Genomic DNA, 21,839 nt, shown 5'->3' with positions numbered 1-21,839 from the left:
AATTAGATACTTCAGATGGAGCAATATTTTGATCTACATGGTGTACCACCGTTACAAAAGGTATGTATTGCATCTTCATATTTAGAACCGGATCAATTTTTATGGTATGAAGGGTTTTGTTCTCATAAACAACTTGCTACATGGTCAATTTTCACGGAGGAAATGATAGAACATTATGAGGATACAAAAAGCAACACCTTCTTTAGAGCAACACCACAACAATTGGAAAGAGTAAAAGGGTTTTGTGACATAGTGGAAAGAAAAATTATGGAAACTAGGAAGCATACCCTTCACAACTATAAAGATGGAAGTGTTGTTTCTCCTAGCCTTCCACAACCTACAAGGGTTACACCACAACAATTGGAAGAAAAAAGAGAAAAAGGGCTTTGTTACAATTGTGATAGAAAATGCACTAAAGGTCATAAGTGTGCTGAGAAGAAATTATTTTACATAGAATATGAAGAGGAGGAAGAAAAGGATCAAGAAACATCAAAAGATGAGGATATACGCCAGGATCCCACCCCAGAGAAAGAAAAAATGAATCAGACCATATCTTGTAAATCATTGGCAAGAATTACCACTCCTCAAACTCTCAAGATAGAAGGACATATCAAAAAGAAAAAGGTGCAAGAAGTGAAAGATCACATTGAGAAAGAAGAAATGAATCCAACCATATCTTGTAATTCATTGGTCGAAATTACCACTCCTCAAACTATCAAGATAGAAAGACATATCAAGAAGAAAAATGTTCAAGAAGTGAAAGATCACACCGAGCATCAACAAAAAGTTTTCCAACTTTTAAAGGATAACGCCACTTTAGTGCAAAATCAAACGAAACAACAGGTAGATCAATATCGTAGTGAAAAATGTTTTCATGTAGGTGACTGGGTATTTTTACTGCGACATCTCAAGCAAGCTATTTATGAGAAGGAAATGTTGGCAATACTACATGCACTTAAAAAATGGCGACCTTACCGAATGGGAAGACTCTTCAAGGATGAGGATGTGGAAGCATTGTTTTGTGATATTTCTATTATCCAACCAGATTGGATAAACGAAGCAAGGGATGAATGGAAGAAGGACGAAGAAGTATGGCCACTTATTCAAAAGTTGAAAAAGATCCCAATTCAAACAATATTTCCAAAAATTGAAGAGGAAGGAAAAATCATATTGGAACCTGGAGCAGTCACAGAAACAAGAACCCAACAGCTACGAAATCGATCAATTTCAGAGTATCTCATCAAGTGGAAGAACTTACCGACTGAAGATTCCACATGGGAGGACAAGAATTTTATACAGAAGCATCAAGAACTACTCAAGCGTTGAGGACAACGCTTTTTGAAGGAGAGGGGCATGTTAGGCCCCTATACTACTAGTGTAATACCCTTATTGTTATTAGTACAGCCCACTTATTATATTGATGTACCCATGTAGTGCCCATATTGTTACTATTGTGCCACATAGAAGCCCACTATTGTTATTATTGTGCCCTTACATTATTATTTTTATGTCGGTTGTGATTATGTTATGACCCCTTAGACTCCTATATATAGAAAGGAGGTCTTTTCATTTGTATCATCCAAGAATTGTTCATTTATGTAATGTAAAGGAGGTTGCCCACTCGAAAAGGCTGAATTCTAAGGCGTTGATCTCTCTTTTCTATATTTTTGTGAGCTGGTTTCACAACAGCTAATGTGATTGCTAAACTGAACTTTGATATTGGGCTAACTAAGAAATTGAAATAAATTGCTCTTAAGCATAGAACATACCAAAAATTAACACAATTCCCAATTTTTAACACCCAGCCTCTTAGTTATCTTTATTGAAGTAGTTTTTTATATATTTAACTTAGATATGTAAAGTTTTTCAGAAATATTGGAGCTATTGAAACTGCATTACATCACAGACCTATCAGTATTTCATCTTTATAAAACACTAGCAAAAGGATGTATGACATCTCAAATTTTTGAATTATCACATACAGCAGCCTCTGCATGCAAAATGCCTAAAAGAATACATCATTCACCACGTAATTTTCAATTAATATATGTGCAGCGCGAAATTTATGAAACAAATCAAAACTGGGGATGCAGCATCACCTGATGTATGGTTGAAAGTGTCACACCAGTGTCGCATGCAGAACTGCTGGGAACAGATTCAACTGGAAGAATGGGTTTAGAAGCATTGTTTTCACCCAGTTCACCATCATGCATTTTCAGAGTAACTCGATCAAGAAATACCCTTAGTTTATCCAATGATTTTGCATCAAGGCTGAAATCAATATTTCCAGCAAAGCCTGGTTTATCAGGCAATAAGTTTAACCCCCTCTTTATGCTTCTGTGCTGCTTCAAGTCCATATAGCTTGTTTGGGGGGTAGCTGACACAATATCAATAGAAAGTACATAAGTTCAAGATCTTAGATTTGTAATCATTATCCAACTATGTATTCAATTCCTCAAGAGTACTCTCTCAATGGAAGAAAGGGGCAGGTATTCTGACAACATGCAAGTAGTGTTAAGATCCTGTGAAAAAAAGCATTGAAACACTAACAAGATGAATCTTACCACTGTTGCTTTCTTTAATGGAACAAGAATTCTGATTTTGGGAACCAGTCCTTATTTCAGCATCAAACAAAGCAGCTTCTTTTAAGAGGGCCTTAATACCAGCATATTGCAAGCTATTCAGTGAATAGGTATCAACTTTCCCAGAAGAAGAAACAAGCTGCTGATTATATCCTTTCCTTCCATCAAGATCAGCTTTCAAGGCCTGTGGAACATCTCTACTGCCTCTGACATAGGAAATCTGCTGCAAGATATTGAATATTACATCTCTCAAACCCATGTTCTTTGAATCGTTCTTTGTGGCTGCTAGAAGTTTCAATATAGAATGCATACCTTCAAGTGTCAAATGATCACTCTCTGACAAGATAGCTATGGACTTAGCTGGGGCATATGAAGATAGATCATCACATACTAGGAGTCCAACTAAATGTGAGCGCGTAGATTTGATGGCTTGTAACAATGATAAGCCCTTCTGTAATTTAAGGTGAGACAAACAATCTTTGATCACTAAACTCATAGATGGACAGAAAAGGTCCAATAGATGCTTGGATGCTAGATCATCTGATTCGCAAATTGCTAGGCGGAGAACTGCTAGAATGTCATGAAATACATCACCAAGCCCTATACCAACTTGTCTGCCATTAGCAACAAGACACTGATTCCCAGTGGACCCAGATCCGCTGCCTTTAATGTGGCATTCAATACCTTGAGCTTGCAAATTGTGCTGAACCTCCAAACCAATACGCTGCAGACGATACAGAATAGCAATTTCTTGCAAAGGGACACCTTGTTTCTTCAATGATATAATAAAGTCAACAATTGCAGTAACTTCACATTGATCATTCCTGCATTCACATATTGTCATAAGTGTACCTGTGGGTGAGGCAGTTCGCACAGTCTTTGGCATTCTACTCTGATTTTTACTAATCAAGCTACGAGCAGATGCCACTATTGCACCTGTACTACGAAAGTTTTGTTCCAACTTAGTAGTGATTCCCCCCTTGAAAACATTTTCGAAATTTTTTATGTTGTATAAACCAGTTGCTCCACGCCAGGAATATATTTGTTGATCATCATCACCAACAACTGTAATGTGTGCATGATCTTTGCAAAGAATCCTTAGTAACTCAAACTGGCTGACATCTGTATCCTGAAATTCATCCACTATTCGGAGAAAACTCTATTAGTGCTGTGTTAATACATGAGAACTCCAACAACATATTGGACAAGTAGATTACAGTACTTATATATAATGAAAACTATCAATGTCCATATTTGATCATTATTTTTCATTTTATCTGGTGAATAAATCAAAGCTCAACTCAGCGACAAGAACATAAAATGCATCACCATCCTATGTCTAAAAACTGAAAGTAACAACAACAGCAAGGATAGTCCAGAACCAGGCTGAATAATAGGCAATAGTTACCAAATATATATTGTGCCTTCAACCCTGCACTTTCCAATGCATTTGGCCACTTTTTCAACATATCTAGAGTGTACCTTTCATCAGCAATAAACGTAGAGTTAGCAACATAATGTTTATGATCGCTTTACACTTTGATGAATTCTTCTTTGATGTAATTCTTATAAAGTCAGTAATAAAAGGTACAACATACAAGCATTCAATTTCTTGTGGCAGAAAGCACGCAGTTTCTCATTTTCTAAGTGTAAACTAGTAGCAGGGTGCCACCAACCTGACAAAGCTGTTAAAGTCTATCCCATTTGCTTGAAGAAGGTGTTCATGATATTGATGGAAGACCCACTTTGAAAAACCATCCCCGTGACTATCATTAAGTTCAACATCTGCAGCACCCTCTTGGGACTTGACAAATTGAGATGTACGAAGATGTTGAAATAATCGATATGCTCCAGCCTTAAAAAATGCTTTCTTCTCCGCTGTAGATTGATGCCTCCCCTTTTTGACAAGGAACCTTTATATCAGATAGAAGTTGAAACTTGGCTACCTAGACTTGACAAGACCAAACATAAAAATATTTACGATATATTTGCAGGGACGCTAGATTAATTCCAAATGGGTGGGCATATAAATCAATGTTGTTAAAAAATTTATGCTTTATAGATAACTGTAAAAAAATTTGAAATTCTGAAATTGAAGAAATAAATAGGACTGGGATTCAGTTAACCACCTGGAGCTGTTTACTCTTTCGAGCTAGTTTGTCTTGAAATTGCATAGATTGCCCATTTATTTCGTGCCTCCTCGCTGTATGCCACTCTTCAACCAGATTTTCCAACAAATCAAGCTGCCAGAAATTAAACTCAATAAAAGGACCATTAATTAGGAACAGCATTTTCTTCTCTCTACTACAGAATTCAAGCTGTTCCCAAAATATGAGAACATTATTGACATTAACCAAAAAACATAGTTTGCAACCTGCATCTTTGGTGTGAAAACCACAAAGTCAGGAGCAAGTCCAGCATGATTTGGGAAGGCCCGTAAAACAGATAAGCAGAATGAATGAAAGGTTCCAACACGTATGCCGACAACATCTAATGAGCCTTCACCACTGAAACATTGTTGAGCAGCTGCAATGCACTGTAACCTGTGAAGAAGATCTTGCCCTGCTCTTCGTGTGAACTAAAATACAAAAATTGAAAAATTCAAGACCTCAGAGGGCAAGAACCAAACAATCCAAAAGAGATTCAATCCTGTCATGGACCTTCAAAACTGTAACAAATTTAGTCACCAATATTACATACCGTTACTGCAAGAATATCCTTTGGAGAAACACCCTGTAACATCAGGTCAACAAATATACTTAACACATCACTTTGTTGAAACTTACATCCTTCATAATAATCACAGATTATTTTGAGAATATTTAATTCTACCCACATCATTTAATTTATATTTTATGTAAACAAAGGGATATTATGGATATGTTTCATTTTATACTGTCAAATAAGAATGATGATTTGTGTAATAGATAAAACGGTGCTCTCACGTAAGAATTTTCAGTATCTATTTATTTGATAATGTAAACAAATCTACAATATATATGTAAGTTCAGCAAAAGGCAAATTGCAGCCAAAAAACAAGAGTTATTAAAAAATCATGAACCTCAATAGCATTTAGACGTATATATATTTCTTCATCACAAATCTGTCATGTACTTCACTGTTCGAAAAATCAATCATATCCAAAAGAAGTCCTAGATGAGCAAACAGGAACTGGCAAATACGAGACTTCCAAAAGAACTTCAAAGGGAGCTCAAATGTTCAATCAAGTTTGAAAAAGGGAAATTTTGGTAAAGATTATCTTCTTCTTGTCTAATTTCCAGGAATTTGTTTCTTTGCAGTTGCTTGTGTAGCTAAAAATCCTGTAACCAGTCTCAATAAAGTTATGAACAAATAAATTTACTCAACTGCAAGTGCAATTCTTCAACTCATTTGGAACATTTCAATTCCTTATCCTTGGTCCTATGGTTTATTGAATGTATTGGGTTTAAAATAATACTTAGATCTTCTGTATATGAATGCTAACAGTGTTGGAAAAGTAACTAAGTTCGGTCTTCATAATTGTCTTTGTACTCATGTCATTATGTATAACTTATGTAACAAGCAAAAGAAGAAAGAAAAATTATTATTTTCAAGCATGGGTTTCATGCTTCTTTTGATTGGTCAACTAGGTTAAGCATGTTCTTCATGCTTCTAGGGTTTTTCATGTCATAAAAATAATTGTCATGAGTCAAGAGAGTCAATATTAATTGTATAAGACCCATTTGGGCAAGTTGTAACATGTAAAAGAATTTATTTTTGAGTCTAGAAAGTCAAGAAGACCTCCAAGACCAAGTCAGCCCAAGTCAAGAACAAGTCGGCCTAGAAGAGGCCTATTCGACCACATGTGAAGGGTATATAAAGGAGATGAATTTGATTCATTTGAAGACACTTTTGTAGTTCGATCTCAAGCAAGAAAAAGGAAGACAAGGAGAGCGAAAGTCTAGAAGACAAGAAGGAAGACCAAATGAAGAAGGAGATCTGATTTCCACCTATTTCTATCAACATGTGCAAAGATCCTAGGGTTTCTGCAGTTGTTGCAGGGCTGAGAATTGCAAATTTGAAGTGAGGGCCGAAATCTTTTTTAGAGCAGAATTTGAAGGAGTTGACTCTCGATGACTTTGGAAGACCTTGTCTTATCTTGAAGGAGATGATTTGGAGGGCTGACTTCGTGCTTGGAGGAGGTTTCACTTTAGTCTTTGGGTCTTGAAGGTCTTGTTGACCACACTTTGTCAACAGTTCGAGGAAGCAGAGTACAAAGATATGAAGAAATTTTTTCAAAGTTCAAAGTCATCAACCAGCACAGTTTCGTCATTGTAAACCCAATTTCTGCAAGTTATATTATAAATGATGCTATTATGAATGTTTAATTATGTAACAACACCTAGGTAAGCCTCTGATTTTAGCAAAGGATTTCATCCTAAGAAGTTTTTTAACCTCACTGAATTATGTGTGTTTCTAAACATGGATAATTGATAGAATTTTTCTTCCAGCTTAAAACCTAAAGCTAGGGTGGAATTGTTTGACAAAGTCTTAGGTGAGTCCTAGTGTTATATCAAGTCTTTGTAAAAGTGTGTTGGGAATAATTTAAGTACATTTGGTTAAATTATTTTATTACAGACTACATGGTCTATACTAGATCATACTGTGTCACAGAATTGGGTAAATTGTTGAGGGTATCAGTCTAGATGTGTTTTCTCCTTTTAAGGGTTGATATTGTAATAATTTCATGTAAAAATTATTTTAGTGTATGGTCCCTCATATTTAAACACCATGGCTAAAATATTTGAGGGTGGAAAATTCATTAAACCCCCTCTAGTATCAATTAATTAATTTTGCTCACTCAATTAAATAAAAATCCTAAGCCAGAAAATTAATTAATTTTGAGTCAAAATTAATTTCTCTCAAAATTTAAAATAATAAAAAATTCGTGGGTCAAAGGAAAGTCAATTTTTTGAGGTCCCCCACAAATGGAAAAATGGATACTTTAAGAAAATTTGAGCCCTTGGACTTTGGTGGTCATGTAAAAGTCAATTTTTTGAGCAAATTAATCCAAAATATTAATTTTTTTATTAATTAAAAGTGGGTTTTAAGAAAAATTCGATTTTTTCCTCAAAATCAAAAATTTGACAGTGGAGATTAAAAGATGATCAAGCTATTTTCAACGATCGAGATTATTTTGACGAGGATAAAGCCAACTAGTCATTATTTTCCACTTGAAGGGGTTTCTCTATATAAAAAAGTCATTTTGCTTCTATTGAATATCTTTGGATGATGTAAATTTTAAACGCTGGTACTGAGCTACTGCTCTATTGGGAACATTTTGTATCATAATAGAAAGACTTTGGGATTCAGTTCATGTTGTTTTTCTTCCGTTGATTTGTCGTATGTGTTAGCTATGTGTGATCCTATATTGTGCTAAACATTGCTAGTAATTGTTATTTCATTTGTCGCTGATAAGACCATTCTATTGGTACATGATATCTTAATTTATCTGATTCACCATATGATCTAGAAATTTTCTTGAGAATATTATAGAGATTTACAAGTATGCTAGCCCTTGGGCTCCAAGTTCACAGATTGTGGGGAGAGCTAACTGTGTTTGGGCTTTGAGATTTCTTCATGGTATTTGATTTTGTAGGAGGGTTTCAGCCAATATTTATTTTTTGAAATATATTCATCCATTGTTATGTATCCAAAATTATTTTCTCCAAAAATTTCAAATTTTGTAATTAATGTATATTTGTAAATTATTTCTAACCCATTTGTTTTGCAGCACTTGGGGCTTTATTATTTTTGGGGTTTTATATTTCGTACATATATTTGGGGTTTTGGCATTCTTTGATTCATTTCTGCAAGTGAACTTCAAGTTGATCAAGAGAATTTTGTTGGGGTTTTGAGGTAGATCTAGGCCTAGGAAGGCAAGATCTAACCTCCAAGCTCAACGTCCAGCCTGAAGAAGAAATCGTCCAACGTTTTTTGCAATGATTTGTGGTGAATTTTGGCAATTGCAGGGTTTAGAAATATTTATAGGGCCTAGGGCTTAGCTGTCCTCCAATTTTGGCCTAGCCGTGGAGCCTAGGAGCCTCCTAGGGCCCTCGTCCCTCCTCTTTCTCCTTGGTTGCAGCCCTTTAGGGCTGGCCATGACTTCCTAGGGCCCTCGACCCCCCTCTGGAGGAGTCGTCTAGCCCTCAAAGGGCCTCGACCCAACTCCTTGCTTCTTGTCATGGCCTCCAAGAGGCCTTCCTCCCTTTCTTACCTTGTCGCAGCGTTTTTAGGGCTTTTTCCAATAGTGGCAGCCCTTTCGGGCTTGGCCACAAGCCCTAAGGGTCTTTCCTTCCTAGCCACAAACCTAATTAGGCTAGCAGCTACCCTTCTAGGGCTCCTCCTCCCTCATTGCAAGCCTTAGTGGCCTTTTTTCCCTAGTCACAGGCCTTGTTGGGCCTTTCTCTTCCATCATTGGGCATTTTTGGCTTGGTTGTGGGGTTTTGGCATCAAATTTTGACATCTTGTGGTTATAGGCTTATGGTAAGGTTCTACAACGTTTTTCATTTCTAACACTTAATGTTTGCAGTGATTTTCTTGCTAACATTGTGGTTGCGGGAAGTGGAAGCCATCTTCAACCTTCTAGCCCTCAACTAGGCTGTTTAGGCCTCTTGGTTTGCCTCTCTTCCCCTCATTTTCTTCTCTGTTTTGTTACAACCATTTAATGCAGTGATATAACTCCAATAAATCCATTAAAATTGACCAAAGGTCATCTAATAATCACTCAACTTGATTAGCTAATTGTTGGAGCATATTTGGCATTAATCATTTGGCGCCTTGTGGGTTTATAAAAGACTGAATTACTGATTTTCTGAATAGTTCTTAAAGTCTGATATATGTTATTTTCAGGTCTGATCTGAGCATCAAAAGTCTAATCTATAACATCTAAGCAGTCTTATTATCAACCAGAAACCATTGGAAGGCTTAATGTGTTGATTTTCTAGCTTTTCGTTGACATCTTGCTTCATTTCTTGACTGCTGATATAAAATTGCAGATCTCTGAAAACAAGGTTGCAGCGGTAATAAATCACATATAAGTCTCTAAAATTGGCTAAGAAACTCTTATAATTCATAATCATTCATGGTTGAAGTGATTTGGGTTTGATTTCAGTCATTGGCATCTAGTTGCACTCTTGCATTCACACACATAAGTGCTCTAATTGGATTGGTAATTGTTGATGAGATTTACTCTAAGTGACATTGTGGATTAATGCTCTTAATTTCTCATTGTCATTATTGTCATTGGATAAGTGGATTCATTGTTCATTGTTAAATTGGATATCTCTTGTGGATGCTATTTTAATCATAATTGCCATAAGAGATCTAATTTTCTCTCTTGTATATCTAATTGGCATATTGGTAATCGTAATCTTAAAAATTACTAGTTGTCTTAAATAGCATTGATCTTGTCTTGTTTATCTTTTGAGCTAATTGTCTATTGATATTACCAGCAACAATTAATTTGAGCACTTCCTCTTGTGGTTGATATTGTCATCTATCTATTGTTGAAGTACTTCATTGTTCATTATAGATCATTGTAATCAAGTACTTAAGAACATTAAGTAATCTCACCTTGAGAGCACTCATCCATTTCTTGCACCTGCAAACTAGGATTAGTCTCTTGTATTAATTAATTAACTTCCAAGCATAAGCTTGGTTGATAGAGAGATAGGCTCACCTTTTTCATATAGCTTGAGAAGCCTAGAAACTCTTTAGTAGTTAACACAGTGACCTTGCAATTGTCAAATCCACAGTCTCTGCAACGCCGGAGGCATCGAGTAGTTAGACCCTAAGGGGAGGTATCGTTAACTAAGCCTTTGCTTGCTTCCCCTGGCTTCTCTCTCACAACCTATTCTAGAGACTAGCTTCAAAACATTTAAGGGGAAGGATACACTTACAATAGGCACATAACTTAAAATAAACCAAGATTCTACATCTCACCTTGATTATAGGATTTGCATTTCATTTAGGATAGTGAAGCGTCCTTTTAGCAACAACTGTTCATCCAGTAACTTGATAAATAATTTGTTTTAAGCAAGTAATTGACTCCATTTAAGGCACTGGTCTTTCACAATAATCTAATCCAATCATTTAACTTGCTAATTCAACCAAGTTGCTAGGCCATTCAGTTGTGTCTCTCAGACTTGTTGGTTGCCAACAAGCCACCCATCTTCACATTTCATAGAGACTACCCCCCATAGCTTGTTGTAGGGAGACAACTAGAACGAAGCGGGCGGGGATCATAGTGACAGCCCCCATCTGGAACGTTGTCGCGTATTACCTGTACAATTTGGGCGACAATAGATCTCATTTTGATCTGATTCTAAAAAAAGAGGATTGTTTGGGTTTTGCCCAATTGTGGGGTTTTGCCCTAGAGTGGAGCCTATATCTTTCTTTGTGTTTCGTGATCTTCATGTTTTGATAATTGCTTAATGAAGAAGTAAAACAAAATAATAAAATGCCAACTAATATCACAAGTAATTATCAAGTAAGGAGAATCAACATTAATCTTCAAATACATTGATTTTCCAACAAACAAAGCTTACATTGGAAAAAGGAAAGAACACAATATTGGATAGTCAATTAGCCTTTTATTTATTGCAATTTAATGTTGCATAAGTTGAAACTTGAAATTACACTTTCCAGGATTTTTTCCCAATGTTCCACCAAGCTTTTGAGAAGGGGGCATGTGTGGGAGCACCCTGAAATTTTACAGAAATTCAGGGGGTATGGAGTGGGACGTCAAAGTATATATATTATAAACATGATTCAAATTCAAATTCAATAATGAAATACATTGATTCATACATCATAAATGATTCAATGACGTAAAAATAGTAAAATATTGTGTACATTGATTTAAATTCATCATTCATTATTCTAGAATTTGATTAGTACTAAGCAAAATAGTAGATATTAAAGTCTGAAGACTGGAATAGTAAATCAAAATTACTTAAACTCAAAAATAGTAAAAAGTGACAAGAGTCAAAAACTTGGCCTAAGGCCATCAGTCACTAGAGGCAACACTCAAAATTTAAAACTAAAAATGAATAATGGACAATGAACCAATGTTATCAAAATTGGACCAATGACCGAACCAATCGACCGCAAAACTAGGAACTAGAAAAAGATAAAGATAAAATAAAAAATAAAAACAGACCAAAAAACCAATCAACCAAAAAAAACATAAATATTCAAATTTTGAAATAAAGAAGCAAATATTCTTGTGCATCCATATGAATCCAAACCATTATGCACAAAAATGCAAAGTTTCTCATATATATAGCAAAGGTGCATGTAACCAAAATAGCACTGAGTGCTATCCATATTTGAACCAAAAATACATCAACAAAGAGGCTCTAGATGGCCTCTATAGTCCAAAATAATTCATGCTACAACAAATACCTACATATCATCAAAATCATCGCATATATTGGGTTTTTCATCATCAATATCACCCTCTAAGCATTAAAATAAGATGGTAAACGCTTTACATGTCAAGTCAGGGTTGTTGAAGAATGTAACTAGGTTTGGTGTTCATAAAACATATTTGAGTCACGATGAAATGTATTTATCAAAAGAATGAAAAAGATATTTTTAATATTATTATTATGACTTATTAAAGCATGGGTTTCATGCTTGGGTCATCATGTTTTAGGTCAAAATCCTCATTGAGGACTTCTAAGATTTATTCTGAGTCATTAGAGTCATTGTCCATTTAAAGAGACCCTTCTTGGGCTTTTGAATCATGCAAAAGGGTTTATTATTGAGTCAAATAAGGTATTTGTCACCTCCAAACCAAGTCGGCCTCAAGGAGATCAAGTCAGCCTCAAACTAGGAAATTCAACCTCACCAGAAGCCTATTTATTGAAGCAGTTCAAATTCATTTGGAACACAATCTCTCACTCAAGTTTGATATCCCAGAAGAAAGAGTTGGAAAAAGTACGAAGTTGGAAAAGAAGAAAGAAAAGGTCAAGATCAAAATTTTGGGCTATCTATCCCTCTCTCGTGTGGATTCCTCTAGGAGATCGAAGTCTCTCTTGTCAAGTCGAAATTGTTGTTGTTGCTACTACTAGTTGTTGGGTCGAAATTGTTGCTGCATGTTGTTGTTGCTAGGTCGAAATTGTTGTTGAAGGGTTATCATCTACAAAAAGGAAGAAAGTGTTGACTTGGTGTGGAGGAAGTCTGTGTCTAGGTCAAGAGTCTTGGATTATCTCAAGGAAATTATTATGGAAGAGTTGTTGACTAGGTTTTCCCCTAGATAGGGGTTTTGCCTTGGTAGTCTGCCTATATCTGGTGTCTATGAACTTTGTGCTATTGTTTTGATACTTGCTTGATGAACTAAAGATAAAAGAGAAACATAAGAAAAACATAAAGTCAAAGGTAATTATCTATATAAAAGAAGAAAAAAATTGCCTTTTTTATTTTCTAACAAGGGTTTTGTTTGAGTGAAGGGTATTGTTACCGCTCAATTTAGTAGGGGTCCTAGGAAGGGTTCCAAAGGAACTACTACTAGATCAAGTGGAAACAATGGGACAAGGACCCATTGTCACCTCAATGAATGTCCCCTGCTCTTTACGGACTTTCACCAATGGGAGGAGTCCCGTAATAGGGAAATCACTAAAATGATGAGTTCAATAACGATGCATAATGTGGTTTCGAAAGCCCATTCAAAGGAGAGGCTTGGATAATAGACTGCATGTTTAAGAAGCAAAAGAAGGGCTCTCCAAGGAAGGCTTGAGGGAAGGATGACCTCGAGTTTAAGAATATTCAAAAATGATGAATGCCTAAGATCAAAACGTCCAAAATCCCTCACTTGTGATTGATGTGTTTATACTAGAGTTCAAATGAGGCAAGGATGGCTCATTCAATGGAAAGGTTCAATTAAAGTGTGAGCTTTGGGAGAATCTAGGGTGAATTTCCACGAAAAACCCCTTGAGAGATACTATAAGGGACCAAGGGTTGAGAGATATATCGTAGTAAAGGCTCATCCAACGATCACCTATAGTTAAGAGAAAGTGTTTTGAATGATGAACTACAAAGTGAAAACCTTCAAGAAATCACCAAGTCAAAGAAACTTCAAGGGTTCCCTCTTGGTGTGAAAGCTAGGGCATCAATTTATTTGAAATTCCACCATCGGAATTCGGTCAAAACTGGAGGATGCCTAGAGGATCTCACACCAAGCACTAGAAAATCTCCTTATCCTTCGGGGACGAAGAAAAGAGGAAGAAAAGAGGTGAAAGAATGATATTTCGTTAAGTTAATGTGATCACCACTAGGACCAATGCCTAGACTATTGGTAGAATGGAGTCAAGAATGAGATTGATTTAGCATTTTGTTCTATCAAGGAGCCTAATTGCAGTTTTGCATGCCCTAATGAAGCAACTACCCAACTACAACAAGGATTTATACTTCGACTTGTCAAATAATGGAGTTTTTGTTGAAGTTTCTAATTCTCTTTAGTTAGAAACCCTTCATGCACTTTTTCCGATTTATTCCTACCTACTTGTTATGTTTTCTTTAACAAGTTATTTACAAAGTAAATACTGAAAATAAACACCAGTGCATGCTCAACATATTATAGATCAGCAACTAAAAGAAACAAGAACAAACACACCACATGACATCATTATATTTGGACCAATGTCCCAGGAAAAACCCAATGCGGGAAAACCGGTGCAACTATCTGAGGGTTTTCTTATTAAGAAATATCAAAGTACAATCTGGGTGCCGAAACTAGCCTACCCAACAGAGACTTTCCTTAGCAGCGATACCTCACAGTTTGAGAGAAATCTCCTGGCTGAAACCCCGGAAAATTCTTCCGGCAATTCCTCAGGACAAAACTACTCCTGCAACCTCAGCGTCTGCCCAATCTAGACTGCGTCAGCCCCTCTCTATCCCACGTTGGCCCTGCGTCAGCCTTTCTTGGCCTACGTCAGCTTTGGGAGCCTCTGCGTCGGCTGCGCTGGCCCTTCTAGTGCTCTACGCAACACTTGGTTGCCTCTGCTTGGCCCTGCGTGAGCCCTTGCTAGCTCTGTGTCACCCTCCTTGGCTGTTGCGCTACTCTCCCCGCACAATCTCTGCATTCTCTGTTTCTCTATACTCAATGCCCCTCAGTTGCTCTCCCGATCACTGATTCTATCTCTCTTAGCAAACCCCGCTCTAGATAATAGAATCACTGATCATCTGGTGTATCCTCCAAGTGACCCTCAAGCCTCCTCTTATACTTTTCCTGTTGACATCTCAACGGCCGAGATTAAATCCCTAATCAACGGCTAAGATTAGATCTGGCTTGATCCATGTCTTTTGGACAACTCTAACACAGATTCATATTAATACACATTAATATTTTATTTTCCCTAAGTTTAGACTTAGGGACGCCATTAAAAATATTAATTATTTTAATATCTCCTGATCTGTTTAGATTCTACACAAACCCTTTATGGTTATTGGAGATCTCATGTGCCCTAGCCTCTCCACCAAATTTCGTGGCTAGAGCACATCCGATGCTACCCCAAATCAACAATTTTAGGGTATGGTTTTCAAAGACAACGCCTAGTAACATTAGCTTTTTCTTTTTCAATGAATAACACATGCAATGGATCAAGATTACCAATGTGATTCAAGATTTTCGCATAATTTAGAGCACAAGCAACATCACGATGCAGTATTCCATACATTAAACATATAATGAAAATTTCGCATAAAAGAGAAAATTACATGCCAGAAAAAGTATATCCATCCATCACAATTGCAAGAGAGAAGCTCCAAAATATAATAGCATTAACCCAAACATCAAAATTCATTAAAGAATCTCCAATTCTTCCTTCAATAGCTATAGCGAAATACCAGAAGAAACAATGGTCCAAATCCAAATGATGATGAGTTACAAATCAGGCCTCACTTGTATTTATATGAGCCTCTAATAGTTCAATGTGTTGATTTGTGGTAGCAGCGGATGTGCTCTAGCCATGAAAATTGGTGGAGAGGCTAAAGCACATGAGATCTCCAAAACCCAAAATCGTTTGGAGAAATTCTACACGAATGAGGAGATATTAAAATAATTAATATTTTTAATGGGGTCCTAAGTATAAACTTCGAAAAATTAAAATATTAATGTGTATTAATATAATTTTGGGTTAGAAGGTTCCAAGAGACGAGGATAAAGCCAAATCTAATATTAGTCGTTGTTTAGGGACTTAATCTCGGCCGTTGAAGACTCAACAAGAAAATTATAAGAGAAGGCTTGAGGGTCAGTTGGAGACACACCATATTGATCAGTCAGTTCGATCTTCTGGAGCGGGGTTTGATGAGAGAATCGAACCAGTGATCTGTTGCAGCGAGGGGCAGTTCAGCACAAAGCCGGGAATACATAGCAAAGAGGCAGAGATAGTGCCAAAGAGACAACGCAGAGCCTGGGAAGGCTGACGCAGAGGCTGAGGAGGCCAGCGTGGGTGACGTAGAGGGCTAGAAGGCTGACGCAGAGGCAGCAGTAGCTGCGCAGAGGCTAGTAGAGCTGACGCAGGGCCAAGAGGCAGCGCTGGGTGATTTTCGTGGGATAGAGCGAGTGCTGGTGAGCTGACGCAGAGCAGAAGGAGGGTGATGCAGTTCCAGAGGGAAGTTTGGCGCAGCTTTCGCTGTCCAGCTAAGGAACAGTCACTTTGGGGCTCATCATCCAGTCGCTGATCAGTCGAAATAGCTGTCTCCGAAGAGAGGTACTATTGCTAAGCACATTCTCTATTGGGTGAGCCATTTCTAGCACCCTAGTTGTATTCAGAAACTGCATAATAATAAAACCCTTATATCTGTTGCACCAGTTTTCCTGCATTGGGTTTTTCCAAGGACGATTTTCCAAAAATAACGGTATCCCTTGTCTGATAGTCTCAGTGATTTCAGTTGTTGATCTATATATGTGTTTAGGTTGCATTTGTGTTTATTTCGGTATTTATATTTATAAATAACTTGTTAATGGAAAAAACAAGTAGGAGATAATAAACCAGATAATGCAGTGGGAATTTCTAACGTCTCAGACTTAGAAATTCCAACACAATGGGTCTAATTAGCCTAACAAACGTGTCTCTAATGTGCAAAATAACACCCTAATTGGTGACAATCCCACCAAATAGCTTCATAACATGAAAAATAAGCCTCTCAGGAAGGCCGAAATCATAATACAATAGCTAAGATTGTCGTCGAAAGGCCTACTGAAGTCTAACATTAAACAAAATGGATGGAAGGGCTCCAAAAATGGTGATGAAGGAGGTGCCCCCCTTGATCTCCAACCAAATGACATGTGGTGCTCCCAAGTGGCTGTGGGGGCACAAAAACATCCTCATGGGTTTCCAAGTGGATCGAACAAGCCTGTATCCCATCTGTAAGGGATGAAACAATGATGCAAGCCCTCCCTTTGTCTCCCATTGTGAGACACATCCTCATTTGAGCACTTGAACAACTGCCAAGAGTGTGGTGCAAGTGTGTAGCTGGCTGGGCAAGGTGGTCCGGGTACATCATCATTGTCAAATAAATGGAACACAAGTGAGCATTGAGGGGAGTTGAAGGATCACATGATGTGCTTATCTGCTCTCTGCTATAGTGGAGGCCCATGGCTCTCTACGCTCACCCTACAAATGCCAATATGACCCTCTAGAGGGCTTGGGCCCCGTATAGGGAGACCAAACCCCAAGACGAAGACCCACCTGCAATTTTGTATAAGATCCAATGCGTCTCCTCACCCTCCAGTATAACAAATCATCAGTGCAATTGAGTAAATGAGCTTGCAAATCATGTAACCAAGTGGACACTTCACAGTGGGATGTCCTTCCATAATGGGCTTTAGAACGTACAAGTGTCTCCAAGTTCAAGCAAGTTCATCAAGGACCCTATTAAGTGGTTTCAACCTCTGAAGGAGTGATAGGTCCATGGTACATCTCTTAAGTGGCAAGTGTCATGTAATATAATGATGGAACGGAGTGGGACATCAAGGAAGTCTCCAAGCCACATGCCACAATACAAGGGTAGCCATGATGAGTGAAGCCCACACTTGGGTGTATGAATGTAGGAGCGAGCAATCGTGGTACATGAGTTAACCTGGCTTTTGTTTTTTCACCCAACTTCATATGTCGTTTTCCTTTTATTGATTTTTCTTATATAACTGTCTGGGGCTCTAAGGGATGAGAGCATGATGTGAATGATTTAGCAGTGAATACGCTCTTAAGGTTGGGCAGTTCATCGCCCACCAAGGGTTGGGACAATAATGGGTTACTTAATGATGCAGGGAGCTCATATAGGGGCCCTAGGAACCAGGGTGATGGCCATAATGATAGAGGGTAGAGCTCATGTTGGTTTTTGCCCACGTGCTAAACTTTTATGTCCTGGCCATCTTTTGCAGTTTATGGTACATTTCTTGTTGATAGTGGCCAAATTATGCCTTTTACTTTCTTTTTCGCTGTATCAACCTCTGGGGCATCTTTCCAGGCCTGACCCAAAGTGTGGACAAGGGGAGGACGAGACTAACTCCTTGTGGACCCAATGGACAAATGTGGACCCGGATGGGAAATATGATGAAAGGGATTATAATGAGCAAAGGGGAGTGATGTATGTGGTGTCGGGAAATGGGACCACGCAACCAAAATTGGGATTTCCCATGTAGTCATTCCTAAAGCTAGTAGCAAATAAAGGAGATCCCACAAGACTAGATTACAAGGTTAACCACCAAGTTGGACAGAGGAGACAAGAGCACAAACCAAGTCCATTCTTTCCGTTGAATCCCCCCACTAATTCATGCCCAAAAGCATCCATGATAAGTAAGCCAAAATACCCAACTACATAATGAAAGGTTATACCTTTGAGGTTGGAAGACCCACTTTCAAACATACAATCATAACAGATGGGCAAGGGAGCATAATGGCTGGCTCAGGTGGTGGAGATGGTGGCACATCGAGCTATCTAGTGGTTGCAAGGGGTTGTTGGTTGTCGGCTAAGGACCATCTAGGAGAAAAGCTTTCTCCTATGGATATCACCCACAGGTGGTGGGTAACATCTGGCTCCAACTGGGACATGATCTCTCAGAAGAGTGCACAAAAGTACTTGAATGGGGAGGTCATGAGAACTCCAACAATCTCTTGGGACCGCAGACCTGTTACCTACACATCAAAGATTCAAGCACACAGGGTAGCATGTTTTTGCGGCGTCTCATGATCGCCCATGCTTATATTAGGCCATAAAAATCGACAGGAAATAAAATTTATTGTTAAATGCAATTCTAATCTAAATGCATCTAATTTAGCATGATAATATCATATGACATTAGTTCTAATGCGGAAATCAGCATGCAATGCATCCTATTCTAACATGCATATGATATTACGCAAGTACTAAGTGTAATCATAGACCCAATGCAACCAACATATCATCCAATCAATATGAGAACACCTGCTCCTTTGCTTACTCATGCAATAGATCCAAAGGTAAGGGCAGGAATGGCCATATGGAAGGTCACAAGGGCGGGAGGTGGGAAAACAAAATGACCACACACAGGGAATCATGGGTGAAAAGGGAATGACAAGATGCAACCTACTCCATATGATCCTCTTCTTTAACCAAAAGATAGAGATATCAACAATCAAGCTTATAAATCTTTGATGAATGGCAACCTCAAGCATATCATCTTTGTTATGGTCCCTATCATTTATATCGGGCTTTGTGGCCACCACAAGGTCATGATCGGAAGGAAAGGGAGACCGATGACATGGAGAGATACAACAAGCAGGTTTCTCATGATGATCACACTTAGGAGAGAGAGAGAGAATTCCTCCTTATTAGTGATAGCACATGGAGGGTTGAGGAAAGGGTCCACATAAGACTCAACTATAACCCCAGGATTGTGAGGAAAGACAAGGATCCTATTGATATCGTCATCATCGGTGTCATAGATAGGGTCCTTGTCAAAACAATGCTCATGAACTTCCCATTTCCCCTCTTCAATATGTAAGTACTCATTGATGTCAACGCCCGAGGGGTTAGCAGGGCCATTTCCCTCAAGGGAATCCCCTTCTTCATGATTCTCCTCATGCTTATTGAAGGCTTCCTCTTGAATGTCAATTACTTGGCAAACTTGGAAATGCTCAAGGAAGCTATCAAAGAATTCCTCAATAGATGAGATGCTCTGAGGTTTGCAATTATGTAACCATGAATTATGACCATGGAGGGATCTCATGAACAACATCATGAGGACATTGTGATGAACCAACTTAGCTTGTGAGGCATATGCGACAAATCTTGCCACATGATCAACTACAGATAGTGGATCACCATCAAACTTGGGTACCCCACGTATGATAGTCTAGGTAAGACACTTAGGGCGTCCAAGAATGCGAACGATGTCCAAGGTAGGGAATTCATCAAAGAAAGACATCTTATTAAGATATACATGTAAATTATGGCAATCGCCAAGGTAAATTTAGTGATGCCTAAAACACTGCTTGCCTTACCCTACAAACGTTAACCTTAAAGTTCAATGAAGAACTAGGGCTTTGTTCTTCCAATGGAGTCGCCAAGAATGATATGAAAATATGTAGTATGGGGAACAAGGCACTCGTCTCGTTTCCCCGACAACAGTGCCAAAAATGCTACCGCTCAATTTAGCAGGGGTCCTAGGAGGGGTTCCAAAGGGACAACTACTAGATCAAGTGGCAACAATGGGACAAGGACCCACTGTCACCTTAATTAATGTCCCCTTCTCTTTACAAACTTTCGCCGATGGGAAGGAATCCTAGTATAGGGAAACCACTAGAATGATGAGGTCAATAATGATGCATAATGTGATTTCCAAAGCCCATTCAAAGGACGGGCTCAGATAATAGGCTGCTTGTTTTAGAAGCAAAAGAAGGGCTCTCCAAGGAAGGCTTGAGAGAAGGATGACCTCGGGTTTAGGAATATTCAAAAATGATGAATGCCTAAAATCAAAACTTCCAAAATCCCTCACTTGTGATTGATGTGTTTATACTAGGGTTCAAAGTGAGGCAAGGATGGCTCATTCAATGGAAAGATTCAATTAAAGTGTGAGCTTTGGGAGAAGCTAGGGTGACTTTCCACGAAAATCCCCCTGACACAAATACTATAAGAGACCACGGGTTGAGAGATATATCGTAGTAAAGGCTCATCCATTGATCACCTACAGTTAAGAGAAAAGGTTTTGAATGATAAACTACAAAGTGCAAACCTTCAAGAAATCCCCAAGTCAAAGCAACTTCAAGGGTTCCCTCTTGGTGTGATAGCTAGGGCATCAATTTATTTGAAATTCCACCGTCGGAATTCATTCAAAACTGGAGGATGCCTAGAGGAGACATAAATGAAGAAACTTGTCTGGACGGAATCCTAAAATTCCTCCTCCCTAAAATTTCGCACCAAGCCCTAGAAAATATCCTTATCCTTAGGGGACAAAGAAAAGAGGAAGGAAATATGTGAAAGAATGATATTTCGTTAAGTTAATGTGATCACCAAGGATCTAGGACCAGTGCCTAGTCTATTGGGAGAATGGAGTCAAGAATGAGATTGATTTAGGGTTTTGTTCTATCAAGGAGCCTAATTGCAGCTTCGCATGCCCTAATGAAGCAGTTACCCAGCTACAACAAGGATTTATACTTCGACTTGTCAAATAATAGAGTTTTAGGGTTAGGTTTTCAAAGACAACCCCTAGGAACATTCGCTTTTTCTTGCCTAATGAATAACGCACGCAATAGATCAAGACTACCAAAGTGATTCAATATTTTCGCATAATTTAAAGCACAATCAACATCATGATGCAGTTTTCCATACATTAAACATATAAGTTAATGTTGAGTTTATGTATGTTCTATGCTTAGAGCAATTTATGTCAATTTTCATAGTTAGCTCAATATCTTTTCCAGATTAGCAATCACATCAACATTAAAGTAAACTGCACATAGAACATAAACATAAATCGCAGAAGACAAGACAAGACAAGAGGACACAAGATGTGGCACTAGCCAGGGACAAACCCCAATGTGGGGAAACCCTTGATCAATTCCTCTTATATGTTCTTCAATAGTTCAGCAGAGAGAGAGAGAGAGAGATAGTACATTTACAACAGAAGTCAACACTTTGACTTATCTAGATAAAAGCATAGATCATCTCTAAGAAGATGATACATGAGATTAGTTGAAGACAAGCTGCTTCAACTGATTCTCCATCGTG

At 38.1% G+C, this 21,839-nt stretch overlaps 1 protein-coding gene across 1 annotated transcript in view; it reads right to left on the bottom strand.

Annotated features, from left to right (window-relative positions):
* LOC149179699 (uncharacterized) overlaps positions 1-21,839 on the bottom strand; it is a 334,331-nt gene that overhangs the window by 165,152 nt on the left and 147,340 nt on the right. The window contains exons 3-9 of the mRNA XM_089418039.1: positions 5,283-5,315; positions 4,957-5,160; positions 4,712-4,825; positions 4,259-4,479; positions 3,991-4,064; positions 2,565-3,725; positions 2,100-2,377 (exon numbers count right to left, since the gene is read on the bottom strand). Of these exons, the coding sequence (XP_089274165.1) occupies positions 2,100-2,377; positions 2,565-3,725; positions 3,991-4,064; positions 4,259-4,479; positions 4,712-4,825; positions 4,957-5,160; positions 5,283-5,315 (2,085 nt within the window). The remainder of the gene's footprint in view (positions 1-2,099; positions 2,378-2,564; positions 3,726-3,990; positions 4,065-4,258; positions 4,480-4,711; positions 4,826-4,956; positions 5,161-5,282; positions 5,316-21,839) is intronic.

The sequence above is a fragment of the Pinus tabuliformis genome, chromosome 3_2 (assembly GCF_031772625.1).
Source record: "Pinus tabuliformis cultivar Carrire ecotype Pingquan chromosome 3_2, CPIR1, whole genome shotgun sequence".
NCBI classification, from domain to species: domain Eukaryota; kingdom Viridiplantae; phylum Streptophyta; class Pinopsida; order Pinales; family Pinaceae; genus Pinus; species Pinus tabuliformis.
Note: the sequence above shows the minus strand (reverse complement) of the source record. Positions and strands in the feature narration are given on the sequence as shown.